Consider the following 20,538-nt stretch of genomic DNA (forward strand, 5'->3'; position numbering starts at 1 on the left):
CGTGGAATCGTCTAGGTGGAATGTAGCAAAACCTCATTTGAGGATCCCAAAATATTTCATAATATTCTTTACTTGATAATGTCTACCCATTGAAAAACAACAGAGAAGTTCGTTTTTCATACTCCTATTAATTTATTCTTTATTTAAACCTTTTTGTTTTATGAAGATTGTACCAAAAGGCTCCACCTTAACAGACACTCTCGAGTCAGTTTCCTGGATAGAACCAGTACTTGAAAGATCTCAGGACCCTAACAGAGTTGGGATCCAACCCTGTGCTTATCGCTAGGCGGACACCATATCCTATGCACCACTTTTATGTTTTTATTGTTGTATTCTCAAAACAAGTAAAATTGTTATATTCTATTCCTTTAAAACTATATAACTAGTGAATCCATTTACATTTCAGATAATTGTTAGAAATTAGATATTAACAACAAGAATAACATTTTGTAAGAATGAGCACTTTATCTTGGGAACAAACATTAAATATATCATTTTATCTTATTTTTTAATATATAGCCTTGGGGAATATAAGTACAGCAGTCAATTATGAATTTCTTAATTAAATTACATGTTGTGTTCTTTTTTTTATATAAAAAGTACTCATTTACATTTTAATAAGTGCCTGGTTATTTTTTTGCAAATGGGACACAAAGGCAAAGATACAAATTTAAAACAACAAACAATAGCTATGTTTCAATATTTCTATTTTGATCGTAAAATATACTGAATGGCTATACAAAAATATAAAATATACATGCCAGAAATGGGTAATGAATACTATACGTAACAACTTTCATGTTTGACAACCATAATGCTTATGTACAACGTTTAAGATATATAACACATGTAATTTGGCATGCAATTCAGCATTGAATCGGACATTGGATAAGCAAACATAAATATTATGTAAAGATATACAGGTACATGTCAACAGAATGTTTTAGAATGTCACAGACATTAAACAATTACAAAACCTTAAATATTTATAAGCAAACATTGAAATATTTAAATAATCTCCAAAAAAGGATACTAATGAGGTGATAATTAGATTACCATTTGAGCTGCGCTCTTTGAAAAAGGGGGGTTTAATGCATGTGCGTAAAGTGTCGTCCCAGATTAGCCTGTGCAGTCTGCACAGGCTAATTAGGGATGACACTTGTTGCTTTAACTGGAATTTTGCTAAGAAGAGACTTTTTTATCATACAAGGGGAAAGTGTTGTCCCTGGTTAGCATGTGTGGATAACTGCTTGATAAATTGAGCTTTCTTGGTAAAATCAAACACAATATTTATTTCTACTGGATTATGACATTGTTTTTACAAGATTGTAGCACTGAAAGTTCAAAATGTTTAATGAGTCCTACAAAGTAATTAATAACAACACTCTCAAGGAAACACTTGCTGAAACATTACAGCCACCAAATATTGATGTTGAGACAATGATACCCTACATCAATATGTACAGACTCCTAAAACTAGCATTAGAGTTTTTTCATTTTGCATGGAAGGCTCTACAACCATAGCTTCAAAGGAAAACATGAATATGGTGATCATCTATGCACTATTAAGGCAACACAAATGAGTGTCTTGTACGCTGTTACACGTAACATTAAAAAGGTAAAAGAAAACACAGAAAGTGTTAATGTTAAAACAACCGCTGTTGTAAAGGCACACAACTCCCACCCCCACTGTTTGATTGCACAGAGATGAACATAATGGATGAAAAGTAAAACCCTCTGGACAGAGCATCTAGATCCTTTGCATTAAAAACCACTCCCCCATTTTAACAGATATTTGTTGGGATTTTAGTACCTAGTTAAATTTACATGATGTTTAACCAAAATATGATGACTTATGTTAGAGGGCTCCTTAAGGTAGCGCACCTCTAATGGGCACATATCCAAATATAATCTAATTAATTATTTTCTTAATCAGCATAATTTCACTGAACTACATACAAATTTGTAGGTAGGCTTTCCATGCTTTTTAAAAAAATATACCGATTTTTTCAAAACCACCCCCATGCTCGGCTTTTGTCCAGTTTATTTTCACCCCTGGGGTATATAAAAGTTCCATAATTCATTCAAATTTCCAAATATGGGCATGCAGTTGGTGTGTACAGATGCTGTAAAGGTGTTTAAAGTTTAAACAAGATGAAATAAGTATTCTTTTACAGACATTTATTTTTTACAAATTTTTATCTATGGAAGAGCGCCATGAAATGTAAGTGATTTCAGCCAAGTAAAAATTGGGTCGGTTAAACACAAAGTATCATAAAATTCAAAATAGTATCATTTAAGTCAAATTTTAAACTTAGTTTTTATAGAAACACTATATACAGCAAAAATACCAAGAACTAGACAGATTTACCGTTTACTTTTTGAAATAAAAATAAAAATGCAACATGCATGGTTCGTATTTTCAACAGTAAATCACCCAATTTCGCCATAACGTTGTTTTAATTTTAATAATTGAAGAATGTGCATAAAAATTGCAACATATTTAACAATAAATATAGCTTATATGCCATATTAAATCAAATTAGGTTAGAAAATAAATAAAACACGTCGCAAAAAAGTATACGTCGTCGGCAGGATTCGAACCTGCGCGGGAATATCCCAAAAGATTGCTAGTCTATCGCCTTAACCACTAGGCTACGGCACCTAATAGTAGGCTCTTCAACCTTCGAAGAAATCGCAGGAAATCATTAGAGGTGCGCTACCTTAAACAAATCTTAATTTATCCAACGTATATTTATATATATAATAATTTTGGCAATATGTATTGTTTCATGTTATGTAAAAACAAATTCAGATAAAATAGACGGAGACTGAAAGAATATTATGAATTTTAAAAACTTTCTTAAATAATCCCAACGGATCTTTTTGAATAAAGCCCCAGAAGGTGTCTATTTACATAAGCCTTGCTTTGGGAAAAGGATGTTTCATGCATGTGTGTAAAGTTTTGTTGCAGTTTTGTCTTTTCTGCCTTAGTGGATTTTTGCAAAGAAGCGACTTCCTTGAAACTAATCAGACATGTGTTTGTCAGAAACACAATGCCCCTTCTGCGCCGCTTCGAAGCCATATTTTTTACCTTTGACCTTGAAGGATGACCTTGACCTTTCACCACTCAAAATGTGTAGCTCCATGAGATACACATGCATGCCAAATATCGAGTTGCTATCTTGAATATTGAAAAAGTAATGGGCAATGTTTAAGCTTTCAGAGGGACAAACAGACTGAAGGACGAACTGACGGACAGTTCAACTGCTATATGCCACCCTACAGGTGGCAACAATTAACAGCAACAATTACAGCGGAAATAGTCCTCTTATCTGGGACTACACTTAACCCTCAAGCATCACACTCTGTTTACCCAGAGCGAGGCTCACAATTAGGTGAGGGGAAGATACAAAGTAAAATGGAGTGGATTTGAATCTCTGTCCAGATAATACTTTACATACAACAAACGTAAAAATGAGCCTTGTTCTGAGAAAACTGGGCTTAATGCATGTGTGTAAAGTGTCATCCCAGATTAGCCTGTGCAGTCCACACAGACTAATCAGGGATGAAACTTTCTGCCTAAACTTGATTTTCGGTAAGGAGGGACGTCCTTGAAACTAAAAATACCATAAAAGTGGAAAGTGCCGTCCCTGATTAGCCTGTGCGGACTGCACAGGCTAATCTGGGATGAAACTTTACGCACATGCACTAAGCCCAGTTTTCTCAGAACAAGGCTCAAATAGACATAAAACTTGGAAAAGATCAACAGTTTATAAATAGTTTCTGTTTATATGGTATATATGATTGCAAGACAAATGATCCATGGAATGAGTATCAACAATGATGTACACTCATCTAGGAACCAAGTAAAGAATACATTAATACAGCAATGTGCTATGCTCAAACTACTTCAACAAAACATGCACATGTACTGCTACTGAAAGAAACAATGTGGATCTGTGCTGTTACTGAAAGAAACAATGTGGATCTTTATTCCAATTATACAATTTAACAGTGTAACTTTACTAGACAACACTTTTTAAAAACATTTTGTTTAATAATCTGTTTTGCTAATTGCGATTGGTTCTCATATTCATTCCAAAGCCAGGAATGGTTACTGATTGTTTGTGAAGGGAATGACATTTTTCAGATTTCAGATTTCATTAGTAAAACCCTGCATTACCGGTATGGTTGGTTTCCTCTCTAGCTAAAAATGACTCTGTATGACGTAAAATTTATTTATTTATTTAAGGTGACATTGTGTTTTTTTTATATACAATGACAAAAATGCACTAAGGTGTAATCTACTAGCTGCATATTTCATATTGTTATGCATAGGGTATGGATTTTTTTAAGCGTGACTTCTTGAAATAAATTTTCTGAGCATTATTTTTTTTTATCAAATATGAACCAAACACGACAATCGCTTGTCGCATCCTCCAATATAACCAATTTACCTTCAAAACAACCAATATACAGTTATACACCTTCAAAATAACGGTCACTAACCTTATTACTATTGCACAAAATCTAATAACACCCAGCCAATTTATGTTTTCTTTGTCTTAAAAAATGTCTCACTCTAATTTAAGTAAACTAAATCACTTTGTAAATCAAATGAAAATGAACTAGTATGAAGCAATTTACAAAGCACTGTCTATACTGTTACTGTATCATCCTACTGCATTTGAATGGTGCTTTAACCTAGCCTGAACAACTCAAAGCTTAATCAAAAATTATCTTCTTTCATAAGCAATCAAAAATTATCTTCTTTCATAAGCAATCAAAAATTAACTTCTTTCATAAGCAATCAAAAATTATCTTCTTTCATAAGCAATCAAAAATTAACTTCTTTCATAAGCAATCAAAAATTAACTTCTTTCATAAGCAATCAAAAATTATCTTCTTTCATAAGCAATTAAGTGTTTGTACCTCATGTGATCCACAACCAATAAAAACAGTAATTAAGAAAAAATATTAAATGATCAAAAGTAGCCCCTGCAATACACATTATTCTCACAACCAATGATTGTTTCTAAATTTAAAAACATTTTAAGGCTAAATTATCGTTCATTTTAATCACAATTTATACATGTAAGTTCAGAAATAAATGAATATTCTATGGCAGCAAAATCTTCCAATTATCAATCACTATCTTTTTAACCAACCATGGCCAAGTTTTATATTCACCTAGGCCAGTAAAATATCCCATAGATAAGGTCTCATGTTATAGTACAGTTTTGGAGAAAATGTTCTCATAGATGAATTGTTCATTGTTTTGTAATAAAGATACACAAATTTATACAATCTAAAAATTATTTACTAGTATATAATCACTCTTAGATTTCATGCTGCATCATGCATAAACATATAAAACATTTTGTGATAATCTTCTTAACAAAATCAATTCGATATGATGCCTTTTTCATTTTCCATTGGTGTTAACTAACACCTTTTTAAGAAACAGCATATTAAAAAAAATCCTCTACAAGAGAATTGCAAGTAATTTAGCAGTATGTCATCAAAAATATCACTTTTTAAGATCAGTAATTGCAGAAATTTACTGCCCTTTTTGACATCCTGTTTAAAAAAGTATTTTTTTATTTTTCTTATATGAATACATGGAATAAAGACTCATTCCACAAGATAAATGTTCCATTTAGATTCTTTAACAAGAATGATATTAACAAAGAATTTCAAAAACGTTCGAAAATTTATTTGTGTTCAGAAAACTATCAGACAAAAATGGCTGGTGTAATGAAATCAAGAACAATCAAGAGATGAAAGCTAGTCACACTTTTGCAGAGTTTGGCTGTTGTTGCTGCTGTTGCAAGGTCTGCACAGGCCGCTTTCCTGCCATGCTTGTAAACACAGGATCTCTGTAACCATAGACACTGTTACCATAGCTACCAGAACTCGGAGGGGGATCAAGGTCCTGTCTATATGGATAATTGTTTGCAATGCTCCTTCTTTCAAGTGGAGTGAAATTTGTTGGTGTATTTCTGTTCACAACTTGGTAGTTTGAGTTATTCTGACCCTGCCCACCTGCAATGTTTCTATAGTTTGAGATCCTCTCGTGGTCTTGAACAGGGGTACCACGCTGATTGTTTAACGGATGATTTGGCAGTCTGTCAAAGGGCTGCACAGGGTTGACAACAGAGTTTTTCACATAGTTGTGTTGATATGATGGATTATGAATGTTCGTCTCCATGGAGGAAGAACTGGTTCCCCTGGATGCTGGTCGATAGACGTTGCTGAATTTTGCCACGTTTGAGTCACTCACGTGCCTTGCACCAGACAGTGGCGGGTCCTGGTAGTTGCCATAGTTACCAGCAGGCAACTGCTCGCCTTGGCCTTGTCGACTGTTGGGTCTGTAAGCAACAGCAAACACTGCAGGGTTAGTATTCACAAATGTCATATTCAAATTAAGAATTCATGTTGTTGCTCTGTGTTATTGTTGTAACAAGAGTAATTATGTCATTGTTAAATGAGTTAAGGTTAAATAAATATATGTACTCTACACAATTTCCAATGATAAACTGTAGAATTTATAACATTAAATGCAATTTCAATACTAAACTCAGCACACTATAATGACTGAACCTTTTGCGCTCATTTGGGACAAATATAGCAATATTTTGGCATTAAGGATAAAAATCTTCATAGAATGGAAATAAAAAAGCTTGGGATAAGATCAGTTTCAGATGGGCCTATATTATTTGAGAGATTGTCTTTCAGGGGATGATAAAGTGTCCCCTATGGGAGGAATCAAACTATTTTAGTCATTCATGTTTTCTTTTTATTTCTGCATAGTTGCAATAAATTTAATTGGTTCATGGGTACGGTTTCTGATTATTCTTGGGTAAGTGTAATGTTCGACAAGCTCTCTATCTAAGTTGGCAATAACAGTGTTCCATGGCAAATTTTCCAATTTTAATCATTTAATGTTTATATTTAGTTTTCTATTATAAAATATTTGTATATAAACAATCATGTCTCTCTTGATAGTTTGTGGAGTTTCATTATTATTTGCCATAGGCTTGTTTTGGCTGAATTATGGCCTTTGCCTTATTGTCCACTGTAGAATATATGATGGATTGTTATGCAAAACATGTGTTGCGGGGGCATCAATGTCTTAGATACATTTCTAGCTTAAAAAAAAAAGCAAAACATACCAGAAAACTGTAAGTTTCTAATGCAAAGCACATCAAAATATTGAATGGATTCAAAATGAAACTTCTTGTATTGATAAAAGGGATTGAATGTCACACTGAATGACAGATTAGTTACTAAATGCCTCTCTTCAGGTGCATAAAAAAGCAATAGATGTAAACAGATGCCTTCCATTATGACCTTGACATGTACATGAACACACCTAACTTGACCTTTACTCACCTTTCTGTCTGGTTCCGGCTGGAAGGTCTTGACCTCTGACCTTGACCTTCCAGTTGACTAGGTATTGCACTTTGCCCATATTTCTGGTAAAAGAAATATTCGTGGTCACTAGTATAGCGAGCTCCCTGTGGGGTTAGAAAAAGCAGAGAGTATATAGGAGGTTAGGTTAGCACATGTAAGGTAGGAATACATGAATAGTGTATATATAAAATGCAAAAAGGGCTTGCACATGCAATTCTAGCAAATTAGGTAATGACTAAAGTTACTTTTATACTTAGGACATTGTTGTTGACGTACGGTAGTCAGATTTTGTTTGGGAACTAAATAGTCTGGTAAGAAATTGTTTGGTGACTGTCATTGATATTGCATTTATATTACAAGAAACAATTCTACTATAGTCACAATAAAAGCAGATCAATAATAAGGCCGCTTTTTCAAATTGGTTTATTGATGATTTTTGTATGGGTGTGGAGAAACATTGGGTGTTAAAGGAGTTTTTAAAAAATAAAACTTTTTCAAAATACAATTTTAGTGACTGAATTGAATTCAAAAACCTATTCCATGTGATAAAAATGCTGAGAGCACTTTCAGTAAACTTTATTAGCATAGAGAATTAAGTAAATATTAATTAATGATCTGACAAACTTTTCTGTTCATTCTCAATAAAGAATAATGACATTGAATATTTAAAAAAATGGTGTTATCAGGTTTCCATTTATTACACCTGATGGCAATTTTACATCTCTTTAATGCAGTGAAAACAATTGTCAAAAATATGATATTTGATATATTAAAAATGAGTGGCCTTTTTTTTTTACAGTTTGGCCATGTTTGAGCGTTTTTTTTTAAATATAACTTCAGACCATTTAAGCTTGGGGCTGTTTCAACTGTAATCCTGTTGTGACTTATATTGCGTATGTACGTATTTATTGCCAGAACTTTGTGTTTTGCAAAATGGACAAGAACAACAAACTCACGTTTGCAGTAAAGAGTGGTGGCTCAAAAAGGGTTAAACACATGTATAAGTTTGTTTTTTATCATTTTGTTTTAACAAACATGTTTTTGGACAAGAGAGTTTCGAACACGTAAAAGTCAATTTTTTAAATTTCAATCTTCTGTTGACAAGAAGAAAATATCTACATTCTATAAATGTCCACGCCCCTAATATACATTATTTCTAAATTTGGAAACCACATTCAATATGCAAACATAAAATTTTAACACATATATAAAAGGCTCTTCAGAACTAGCATAAACTATCAGAGTTACACTATACATGTATATATTCACACATACAAATATTGGAATACACATTCAAACAAGATTGGAATGAAAAGTAGAGCACACAAAACATCTCTCTAAACTACACTGCATGTAGACATACATGAACATAGAGGTAGATCATGCAGTAATTTATTAATCAATGCTAAACATGCACTAATAATATGGAAAAAGAAAATGATGAACAAGCGTGAAATCAGTATCAAATTACACGTTAAGGTAATTAAACATTTGATTGACGTTATAGGGAAAACATTTTTGTAAACAAAATATTAATGCTTGTTATGGAAAAATAATGCAAAAAACAAAGGAAAAAGTAAATTTAATCTGCACAATTTTACAGAACAAACTGCAGGAAAAGGCTTTAAGCCCACAGTACAAAAAATGCACATATGAAGTATCATTTGTACATGCTGTAATTAAACTAATCTTAAGTCTGCTCTTCCTATATTACTATTATGACTTGAGGGTGTCGACAATGCATTAGAAGTTACATGTAACTCATACTATGGTCAACTCATGGACCAATGAAAGTTAGAGGCATTTGTATGTATGTTCCCAGCTACTGTCATTAAACTAAATTTGAACATAATACAATCTTGCATTCATAGCAAAGTATTCGATTCATGTTTTATAACAAAGTAGAACATAAACATAAAATCTGGCATATCAACAAAAGTATAATTCCCCTTTTGTCTAATATTCCCCACATGAAAGGACCTGCCAGCTTACCACTAAAGGTGATCAAAACACTGAAGTTTATTAATTTTTAATGAGATACCTGCTGTTTACCTACACAATGCTCTCATAGTGCTATAAGATTTCAGCAACTGTTATTTTAATTTTCAGCAATAAGCTCATCTCATGAATACAATGTCTCCAGATCTTAGACAGCATTACCATGCCATTCATGGCTTCATTTCCCTTCATTTTTTGTGAAAGGAAAAGACCAATACTATTTAGAGGAATAATAAATTAACAAAAATGAGACAAGGGAAGAAATTTGACATGGTAAATTTGATATCAGTGGAAATTTGCATGATTTACATGAAATTCTTAGCAAGAGAGAGCATTTATTCAGGCCCTGCTCATGAAGGAAAAACAAAGCCCTGGGGTGATGATATAATGTGGTACTACACTGTACACTGGAGCTACTGTTACATTCACACCATCCCCCAAGCACACTTGAATTAGAGCCACCCCTACCCCCTTGGTTGCCGTGGTAACATACCTGTCTCTCCAGCATGATCCTCTCATACTCCTCCCTCTACCCGACCCCCTGGTTGCCGTGGTAACATATCTATCTCTCCTGCTCCTGTATAATCCTCTCATACTCCTCCCCCTACCCCATCCCCTGGTTGCCGTGGAAACATACCTGTCACTCCTGCTCCTGTATGATCCTTTCATACTCCTCCCCCTACCCCACCCCCTGGTTGCCGTGGAAACATACCTGTCTCTCCTGCTCCTGTATGATCCTCTCATACTCCTCTCCCTACCCAACCCCCTGGTTGCCGTGGTAACACACCTGTCTCTCCTGCTCCTGTATGATCCTCTCACACTCCTCCCCCTACTCCACCCCCTGGTTGCCATGGTAACATACTTGTCTCTCCTGCTCCTGTATGATCCTCTCATACCCCTCCCTCTACCCCATCCCCTGGTTGCCGTGGTAACATACCTGTCTCTCCTGCTCCTGTATGATCCTCTCATACTCCTCCCCCTTCCCCACCCCCTGGTTGCCGTGGTAACATACCTGTCTCTCCTGCTTCTGTATGATCCTCTCATACTCCTTCCCCTACCCCACCCCCTGGTTGCCGTGGTAACATACCTGTCTCTCCTGCTCCTGTATGATCCTCTCATACTCCTCTCCTACCCCACCCCCTGGTTGCCGTGGTAACATACCTGTCTCTCCTGCTCCTGTATAATCCTCTCATACTCCTCCCCCTACCCCACCCCCTGGTTGCCGTGGTAACATACCTGTCTCTCCTGCTCCTGTATGATCCTCTCATACTCCTCCCCCTACCCCACCCCCTGGTTGCCGTGGTAACATACCTGTCTCTCCTGCTCCTGTATGATCCTCTCATACTCCTCTCCTACCCCACCCCCTGGTTGCCGTGGTAACATACCTGTCTCTCCTGCTCCTGTATAATCCTCTCATACTCCTCCCCCTACCCCACCCCCTGGTTGCCGTGGTAACATACCTGTCTCTCCTGCTCCTGTATGATCCTCTCATACTCCTCCCCCTACCCCACCCCCTGGTTGCCGTGGTAACATACCTGTCTCTCCTGCTCCTGTATGATCCTCTCATACTCCTCCCCCTACCCCACCCCCTGGTTGCAGTGGTAACATACCTGTCTCTCCTGCTCCTGTATGATCCTCTCATACTCCTCCTCCCGCTCCTCCTGTGGGTACTGGCCCTGGCGCTCCTGGTGGCGGCGCTGGTGGTCGGCTCGCAACTGCTGAATACGCTCAGCACGATTCACAGGCTGGTCTAGAAGGTACGTAAAGAGTACTTAGTGAGTGGTGAATACCAACATTCACAGTTAATTGTAAAGATTTATTCAAAGGCAAACTTATTGAAATCAAGTCTGCAATACCTTATAAGGACAACCAATACGTCATCATCTGACTTTTTGCTGAATTGTCTTTGATACATTTATGTTTATACTACAGACATTAAAAGCAAACTGCCAGTCTTTACTATTACTGTATATACAGACCAGTAACACATACACATACTCATAAGACAAATTGTTGCTCATTCCAAACAAAATACACTATTAAAAACCTTCAAGGATTGCATCAATTTTGCCCCTTTCTCCCGACCTGTCCCTATCTATGTTCACACCTGAATGAATGGGGGAGGAGTGTCCCAGGCTGTGGGGGTCAGGGGATGCATGGTATAATTGCGCAATCATGCCCCGCCCATCTCTGTCATACTGCTGCTGTTCTTGATGGTAAATCTCCTGCGCCCTGTAATCAATACAGCAACCATTCCATAATGAGTCTGAGTGCATTAAAAATATGTAACTGTTTACTTCTAAGTAAAATTGGTGTATCAGTACAAAGTTTGACTGAGAAATAATACAAGGATACATGTGATTCAACAATAAAAATTAACAGATGAATACTCAAAACAGTTATCATAGTATGTATATAAATCTAAGAATTCATGTGTTAATATCACTACAAAAAACACAGTATATACCAAGCATGAAGAATTGATACAAAGCCTAATACAGATCACAAATCATCCTATCTGATAATTTAGTATACGGAGGTCTAAAACATATCATGTATTTATGGACCATCTGACACAAATTAGGTAGGGAAGGCAAACATGGTTTGATTTATAATTTATTTTGTGAAAAAAAAATCTGTTCCACTAGGTAGGCTCAGTTTGCTGAAACAGAGTACTTTTTCCTTGGACCTTATCAATGTTTCATTTACAAATTCAATGAAACCATGCCACTACCTGCCTGTTACCATTAAGTTGGTCATTTCCTGATCAAATTCAAGCACACCTGGTAGACAACTGCCCCATCTCACCTGTCATGTTGTGCCTGCGCCTCTCGCCACCTCTGCTCTTCATACTCCATATGTTCCCGATGGGTGACCTCCGTGCGAGGCCCGGTGACCTCCGTGCGGGGCCCAGACAGGACAGGCGCAGACAGCCCCGTACTGTGAGGGGCAGGGGGCCTGTGGACCCCTAGCTGCAGCTTGCCCTTACCAACCTCATCCACAGGGGTCTTAGACCTGGCCTTGCCTCCTCCAAACCTGTTAGATAGCATTTAGTATAGAAATTGAGTTAGATTCAGTTCTTTACTACAAAATTACTATACAGCTATTATGACTTGGGGTGTAAAAACAAAATTAGTGTTGTAAAACTACTCATGAAGGCAAAATCAAAGCAGTAACCAGGACACAGCAAAGTAAAATTAAGTTCAAGTAAATTTTTGTCATTATCATTTCATTACTTATCAATCAATGAAGAACTCTGTGTAGAACAGATGATCTGCTGTTTAAAATTTCAGCTAACATGGTCATGATTTAAAATCTAAATCATTGTTCATTGACTAATGTGTATTGTCTTTCTAAAAGCACAAAACATTTTTGATTATGACTTAGTCATAATGTGGACATTCAGTCACATCACCACTTACATCTGTCAGTGAGTATCATTACTTTGTGATGATAACGTTGTGAAAATGTGTTTTTTTAATATTTGTTTTGTGAGAAAAATTAATACTCACTATGTTTCATCACTTACTTGAACAAGCCTTTGAGGAATCCGCCTGATTTCTTTGTTTCCTTGTTCTTTCCTTCCTTTTTCTTTCCATCCTCACCGAAAACGTTATCACTAACGGATGACCTTGCAGAATTTGTGGGGTCAAAGCCTGCTGACCCACCCTCACTGCCTTCCTCCTCCACTGGAAAGGTCAAGGTCAACAAAAGGTCAAAGATCGGAAAGGCCAATGATCGGAAAAGAAATCCCCCAAATTGTGTTTTGTATTAGTTCTTTCCAGCACACACTGCACATCATGACCACCCCTAGTCCAAACTAGGAAACAAGGACATAATGTTTTGTTGCTATTTTAAGAACATACATATTAAGCAGGGGAAACTAGACTTCAAGAATGCGTAATATGTCAATGTCTGCTTAACACTGCCTTGACAATTACCTTTATTTAAAGATCATAAAATCATGTTAGGTTTTCTGCACTTTGCGCTTCATTCTTATAATATCCAGAATAGGATATAAATATTCATTTCCCTGGCTAACTGCTATGTTGTGGGTCCAAATATCGTCACACATATGATTAATGTGTAGCAGTCTTAATGCAATATGAATATTCTAAGAGAAATATATATCAAATATACTACAAGAATAAAATGGGTGGAAAAAAGAAACAAGAGGGCAGTGGTGGCTCTGGTTGCTCACCTGAGAGATACTAATGTTAAGCAAGGGCTGTTTACATAATTTTTCATTTCGCAGATATATAAATACATGTATCATAAGTAGTTGTGTGTGTGTGAGTAGGTTTTTGGAAATAGACATTATCCCTTGCAACAAAGCTATATTTTGGATAAAAGTAATATAAGGACAGTAATTTAATAATGAGTATAATCAGCAAAAAATTGAATTATGTTTTTCCACAAAGTGTTGTTTATCTTTGAATTCATGAGATAAAGCATCTCCGCATCTTTGGATGTTTTACGGGATTACTAGTTACAACTTGTTTTTGCAAGAAAAACTTAACATACCGAAAACAACTGTATTTTTCAATAGATTGAGTGTTTGTGAAGAATTTTTGCATAATTAAATACAATATGATGAATTGTTATCATATATCAAAGTCAGTAATAAAGAAGTAAAAGAGTATGAGAATATCTACTAAAAATTCAACATTTATCTTCTTTAAAGGTACCAAACATCTGACACTACATATGCGCGCATATGTGCATATGCATAAAGGTTTTGTTTAAAAAAAAGACAGTAAAATATTAATGTTTAATAAGATTTTACTAAGAAACATTCTACTGTAATTCTTTCTGTTAATCTAGAATCTAGAGGTACACAGCTAATATGTGGTACAGGTTTGTCCCCAACACCTTTATTGAAGTGCTAGAAGGGCTCTCCTGGGACCATTCAAAATAGATATGGACAATCTGGGCTTAAATTCTAATCATGTGTGTGTGAGTTAATTCATGACAAATACTTTCTCAATAATTTAAATATCATTTGTTTATTAATTTAATTGAATATTTTATATTTCACATTCTTAAGCAAGAGGGCCATGGTGGCCCTGGACGCTCAGCTGAGTACTATTTACGTTAAACTTGAGTGTTTTATTATAGCCATAAAAAAAGTGTTCTGCCCAAGTTTCATGAAGATTGGCCTATAAATTTGTCTTGTAGTGTTAACAAGGTTACACTATAGCCATTTAAAGAAAACTGCAAGGCATCCTGGTGCAACCATTTTAAAACTAATTTAAGATATCTTAAGAACAAATGAAAATTATGTTCCTACAAAGTTTCATAAAGATTGGACTTATATTGTGATTTCTACAGTGTTAACAAGGTTTTACTATCATTGCTACTTTAGCCATATAAAGAAAACTGCCCTGTCCATGGCTGCCATGCTTTTAAACGGACAATATCTATTTTCTAAACCCAGCCGATTTATATTAAAAACAAATGTTCTCACCAAGTTTCATGAAGATTGGATTAAAAATAAGACTTCTGGAGTGTTAACAAAGTTTATAAAGCCATATAAGGAAAACTGGCACGCCCTCTGGCCGCCATGTTTTTCAACGAACTGGAACCAATTTTGGCCGCAGCCAAGATATTATTGGGACAACTGTTCTGACCAAGTTTCATGAAGATTAGACAATACATGTGGCCTATAGAATGGTAACATGTTCAACGGACAAGGGGCAAACACAAAAGCTCACCATGAGCACATTGTTCTTAGGTGAGCTAAAAAAGCAACAGTATATAGATAAGGTTATGTTTCCAATTTGATGTTGTTTGTTTGACAAAAACAGGTATGTGCAAAATTCACAAAACATAATGTTGAAAATGGATTTTCGTAACATCAATACTAATTTCACTTATAAAGACTATGTTTGTGTGTTTTGAAGTTCATAAGATTCTTCCATGCCTGTGGCTACATTATGTGAGGACCTGGAGTATGTTACAGCTCTCCTACTTAATTGGCTTACTGAACTGACGTCAGTTGGAACCAACTTTGAATTAAAGCAATTTGAAGCTGTTTAGTTTTTACTCGAAGATATTTAATTTTGGTGTGGTCTTTAGATGTCAGGGGGAAATCAGTGAACCAGGGGGAAATCCCCCCTCTCCGGTATGGTGACAACCAACCAAACTCACATGCGTCGCAAAAGGAATTAACACGGCGGGATGCCAGTGTACATACCACTGCGCCAACCAGACAGCTACTTATACAGGATATGTCATGGAACAGCTCCTATTTATCTTAAATCCTATGCAAGATATAATCTACATTATAAAATTCTGATGCTGTTGCAAGCTTAACATCAACATATGTCATGTCTTCAAATGGGCAAGCAATACACAGCCTATTGTGACCAAAAGATAACAATCATAAATTAACCCAACAATCACAGTCTGTGACTATTAAATTCATTGAATTATGGTGAAAATTTAAACTTGTATCCAGCAGGTACTACTACCAAATTTGCCCAAGATTGCTAAGATCATACATGCACATAAAACATTATATGGAAGGCTCTCATGTTTCATTAATTATCAATTCATGATTATGTCACAATGCCATAATTTGACATTCCATGACGTTATAAGAAAGATATGGCATACTTTTTATCAACCATACACATTATATGCATACAGTCCTTCCTCATTTTTATACAAATATTCAGTAACATCAAAACAACAACAAACATTCAGTTAATACAACATTAAACAAATCAATCAGATTTTAAAAATCAACATGCTTCACTGGTGGTACAGGCCAACAAACACCATCGAGATTAATTCAGAAGGACTAATGGCATTCCAAAACTGGTGTGCTGTAAAATTAAATAACAAACATAACAACACAACTGAAATAACTAAAACAAAATGTAAGAAACTGGTTGTTATAAAGAACCATCATGCTTAACAAAGTCAGAAATTAAGACTGAGAAACTAGGTGTCTTGCCTTGAGGGTTACACTGAATGTGCAAGCAAGTATTGAAATAAATGTTTCAGAACTAAAAGGCCAAATAAATAATTAGTCCCGTTTCCTGCTAACAAAGGGCTGTTAATATATGCTCTTATTACAAAAAGCAAAATTGAGCACTAATTTTGATTAATTGCATGATGTTTTTGTTTTGTTTTGCTGAACTTTTGAAATTTAAATTTCATTGTTAATTGGTAGTTATAATTAAATGAGACCAGTTCATGAAACTCACATATAATGTAAACATGTAAAATGTTTGTGTTTACTGTGAATTATCATATTAAGGTCGTGATGACGCAAGGTCATATGTCCTGGAAATTGTGCTGAAATTAGACTGTAAGCAGAATCCGAAAGAATCAAGGCAGACAATCCAGCTACCTTTCAGATAAAATTGGTCCTTTTGAAATTTTGGTGGCCACGGTTAAATTGACCAAATTTTAGTGTCAAACAATAACGTGCCCTAGTTAAATGTTCCCCCTTTTTTGATTGCAAATATTATGGCATGTAAGGGCATGATACAAGAAATGGAACTTTTTATTTGGCTGAAGTACTCATTACACCAAAATGAAATCTTACCAGAACAAAAGAACAGAGGTTGCAATGCAGTGGAAAGATTATTGTAATTTCATATCAAATTTGTGTAGTTTATACCTATTGATTCATTAATAAACAATGCCTTAATTCACTGTCTTCAATATAACAGAACAAGTTTTATCAGATAGAGGATAGCAAATGAGCCATTTGGAACATGCTCTGAGATAAAGGCGTGAAATGTGTAAGAGATCTTGCCAGATTAGCCTATGCAGACTGCACATGATAATCAGGGAGAACACTTTCAGCTTTAAGGAATTTTTCATTTAAAATAACTCTTCTAAGCAAAAAACCAGTTAATGCACAAAGTGTCATCCCAGATTAACCTGTGAGGACTGCACACTTGCATTGAGCCTGTATTTCCAAGAGAACGGCTCAGTTTATCTGTTTATCAATTTTTCTATCAGATATACACATAGTAGGCTCGTTCTAATTTTTGCAAATCAAAATGAACATGTGTTAACATAATGGCCTTAACACTGCATGGCAATCAAGACTAGAGAGAACTGAACAGAGAAACTAATAGTACCTTCAGTGAGATGGAATATATAGTCAAGCGACTTGCAAATATCAGACGGTACATGATGTACTGACGAGACGGAACATGCGATATTACCCGAGCGACTGCGCTGTAACCCTGGGGTATCCCTGGCAACTAGATCACCCGCTGAGGGAGGAGATATAGGAAGATTAATGATTAGGAATACTTTAATAAAATTCTACGTTTAGTCTAATACTTTGTTTTTTTTGTAATTTGTTTCGTTTAAGAATTGCAAAATGTGTTATTCACTTATTGGTCATGTCTAAGAATTGCTATGGTGTCATTTTCTTACATCTGTCCGACATGTACATTCTTATCAAGATGATTTTTCCAATATTTTTTTTCATAAAAGCAAACACTGAAAGCAGTTCACAGGCCTAAGTACATGTAACAACAAAGATCAACTTCACATGGATAGCAACTGATTAAAAAAAAAATTATATGGGCAAAAACTATTCACTGTATTGGAGATCTGGCTGAATTAGATTTTGAGGCCAATGAGCAGTTTTTGCCTGTCAATGACATCAAGTATACAGTTTATAATCTGATTAAATATTTTTAAGCTAAAGCAAACATGTATTGCTACACAATGACTACACAAAAGTAACACACATCTGAAATCTGAAATTGTGTGGACAAAAACAAAGGGAATTATAAATGATAATGAAAAAATTACAATCAAATATAAAACATTTACTGAGAACATGGTCATTCTAAAATCAAATCAAATCATATGTTTACAGTTGTTACCATATTATTTTATGATTTTAACGTTATTTTTGCTTCTTTAACTAAATACAAGCTGAATATTTTTATACAAAGTATCTTACATATTCTTTAGAAACTTTCCAAACTATTTTTTATGCATGCAGTATTATCCTTTACCATACGAAACCATTTGATCCAGGGTATTAGCCAAAGCTCATCATTCTATAACGTACCGATCCAACTTATTTAAGAAATAATTAATTGCAGACATTTAATACTCTTTTATTCATTGATCCCCTTCAAAGTGTAAAAACCAAGCCTGAATGATAAACGGACCCCTACACACCACCCACACACCCACCACACACATCCATCCAAGCCCTCAACCTTTCACCACCCACACATCCATACTTACATGTGTCCATATCCAGCCGTGGAACCGGGTCATAGGAGCGGTCAACTGCAGCTCTGAAACTTTCGTTGCCGCCGCGCCGCCGCGCCATCCTTGGTGCCGGACTCACCCCCTCGTCTTCATCATCATCGTAACTTAGGCTCGTACTCTGGTCTTGATCCGGAGTCATTGTGGAGAGGTTTTCCAGTGAACTGAATCGCTTTAGATTTGTTGGAGGCTTAGGTCCTCGAATGTTTGCTGGAAATTTAAGGATAATTTGTACTGGATATATTATATGTATTAGGCAGTAATTAGCCATTGTTGAGATAACAAGTTGGGAAGTTTTATCATAAAAAGTTACTTGAACATATTTGGAGTCAAAAGTAAATAAGAATAATATATTTTTAAACTGTTTACAATGTTCATTAAATTAATATATCTACTTTTATTGGTACCCTGAAAAGTGGAATACTAGATTTCTATCTAACACAATACCCAGTAACACCCTATCTAACACCCATTGTCCACATTTTGTTAGATGCATAAGGCCACAGCAAACAAGGGTTAGTTTCTGGGAAAAACATGCATGGATTTCTCTACACATTCTGAAATTGCATTAACTTGACAAACAAATGTCTGAGAAATATAAAGTAAATGTGGCTACAGCTGATGTTCTATAAACAACATTTGTTCACCCATATTAAATTTTCGTCTATAAGAGACTTCCTTTAAACCAAAAAAGGGGAAAGTTTTGTCCTTGATAAGGCTTTACAGTCTACCTTCCACCTAGGCTGGATTTTCTTATAGAAAAGACTTCCTTTAAAAAAAAATCTCTAAAAGAAGAAAGTGTTGTCCCTCAGATAAGCCTTAATGTTGCAGACTGCACAGGCTAATCAGGGATGTCAATTATGACACACGCATTAAGGCTGGTTTCCCTCATACTCTCTAAAATTTCAAACCAGAAAATCTGAAAGCTGCTTTCAATAAGAAATCCGCATGTATTTCCCAATGACAACATACACTATTCATGCTTGCAATATGTTTCTACTACCTGCTCATACATAGCACTTTACAACTGCATGCAATTTGCTAGTAATATTTTGAACAATATGGACATGAACTTGAAAATCCCTGTAAGGTAAAATCTAATATTAAAAATAAAATTAAATTTATCTTAAGAAATTGATATGCCTATAGTTTCTTAGTATTGCTATATCATCTGTAATTTTTTAAATATCTTGGTTGAATATGGTACACGTTTAGGAACAATTTGCATTCATACTGTTTATTATGACAAATGAAATCTATGGCTTCACCACATTATTATACTGTTTTTTTATGAGTGAGGTTATGTGGCAATGATATTTTAATTCATACAAGATAACTGACAGTGTTCAAACTTACAGCTGCTGTCTGTATACATACCGCTACACTTATTATGAACACATTCAATGTTATCATTGTGGATGTTTACTTTAATTCAAATAAATACATGTCAGTTTAAGTATTTCAGTCCGGGTGTTTGGATCACACCAGTGTCACCTGGTGGCTGGGAGGGATTTTTGCCTCTAAATGGAAATGGGTCTTGTGACATATGCGGCCATATCCTGTTTGCTCATGAGACCTTGAAACCTTGTGTGACTTAATAGCGGACTAGGTAGCTCCTAACCAGACTGCTTGAATGCGCAGGCTAGTCTGGCTTCACATGGCATAAGGTCCTTTTTTGCATGACACAGCTCATATGCCAAAAGTGATCGCAAAGAAGTCAATGCAATCACCATAAAAGCAAACATCATGCCAAAATGGGACCTATCAGAACAGTTTAGCTGCATCCGATTTCTCTGATGAAAGATCATAATGCCCACTAATGAGGGCACAAAACCTTGAGTGACTTTATAGCAGCCAGGG

At 35.5% G+C, this 20,538-nt stretch overlaps 1 protein-coding gene and 1 non-coding gene across 2 annotated transcripts in view; both read right to left on the minus strand.

The window, feature by feature from the left end:
• Nucleotides 1–690: 690 nt before the first annotated feature.
• The window catches only part of LOC127855156 (partitioning defective 3 homolog), an 87,031-nt gene continuing 67,183 nt past the window's right edge, over nucleotides 691–20,538 (minus strand). Inside the window, 8 exon segments of the mRNA XM_052390561.1 lie at nucleotides 691–6,374; nucleotides 7,399–7,523; nucleotides 11,028–11,167; nucleotides 11,525–11,649; nucleotides 12,226–12,453; nucleotides 12,947–13,106; nucleotides 17,520–17,657; nucleotides 18,655–18,888. Coding sequence (XP_052246521.1) covers nucleotides 5,795–6,374; nucleotides 7,399–7,523; nucleotides 11,028–11,167; nucleotides 11,525–11,649; nucleotides 12,226–12,453; nucleotides 12,947–13,106; nucleotides 17,520–17,657; nucleotides 18,655–18,888 — 1,730 coding nt within the window. The 3' untranslated portion in view covers nucleotides 691–5,794.
• Trnaa-agc (transfer RNA alanine (anticodon AGC)) lies at nucleotides 2,584–2,665 on the minus strand. The gene has a single exon. It is a non-coding gene; the product is annotated as a tRNA-Ala (tRNA).

Source organism: Dreissena polymorpha, chromosome 13 (assembly GCF_020536995.1).
Source record: "Dreissena polymorpha isolate Duluth1 chromosome 13, UMN_Dpol_1.0, whole genome shotgun sequence".
In the NCBI taxonomy this organism is placed as follows: domain Eukaryota; kingdom Metazoa; phylum Mollusca; class Bivalvia; order Myida; family Dreissenidae; genus Dreissena; species Dreissena polymorpha.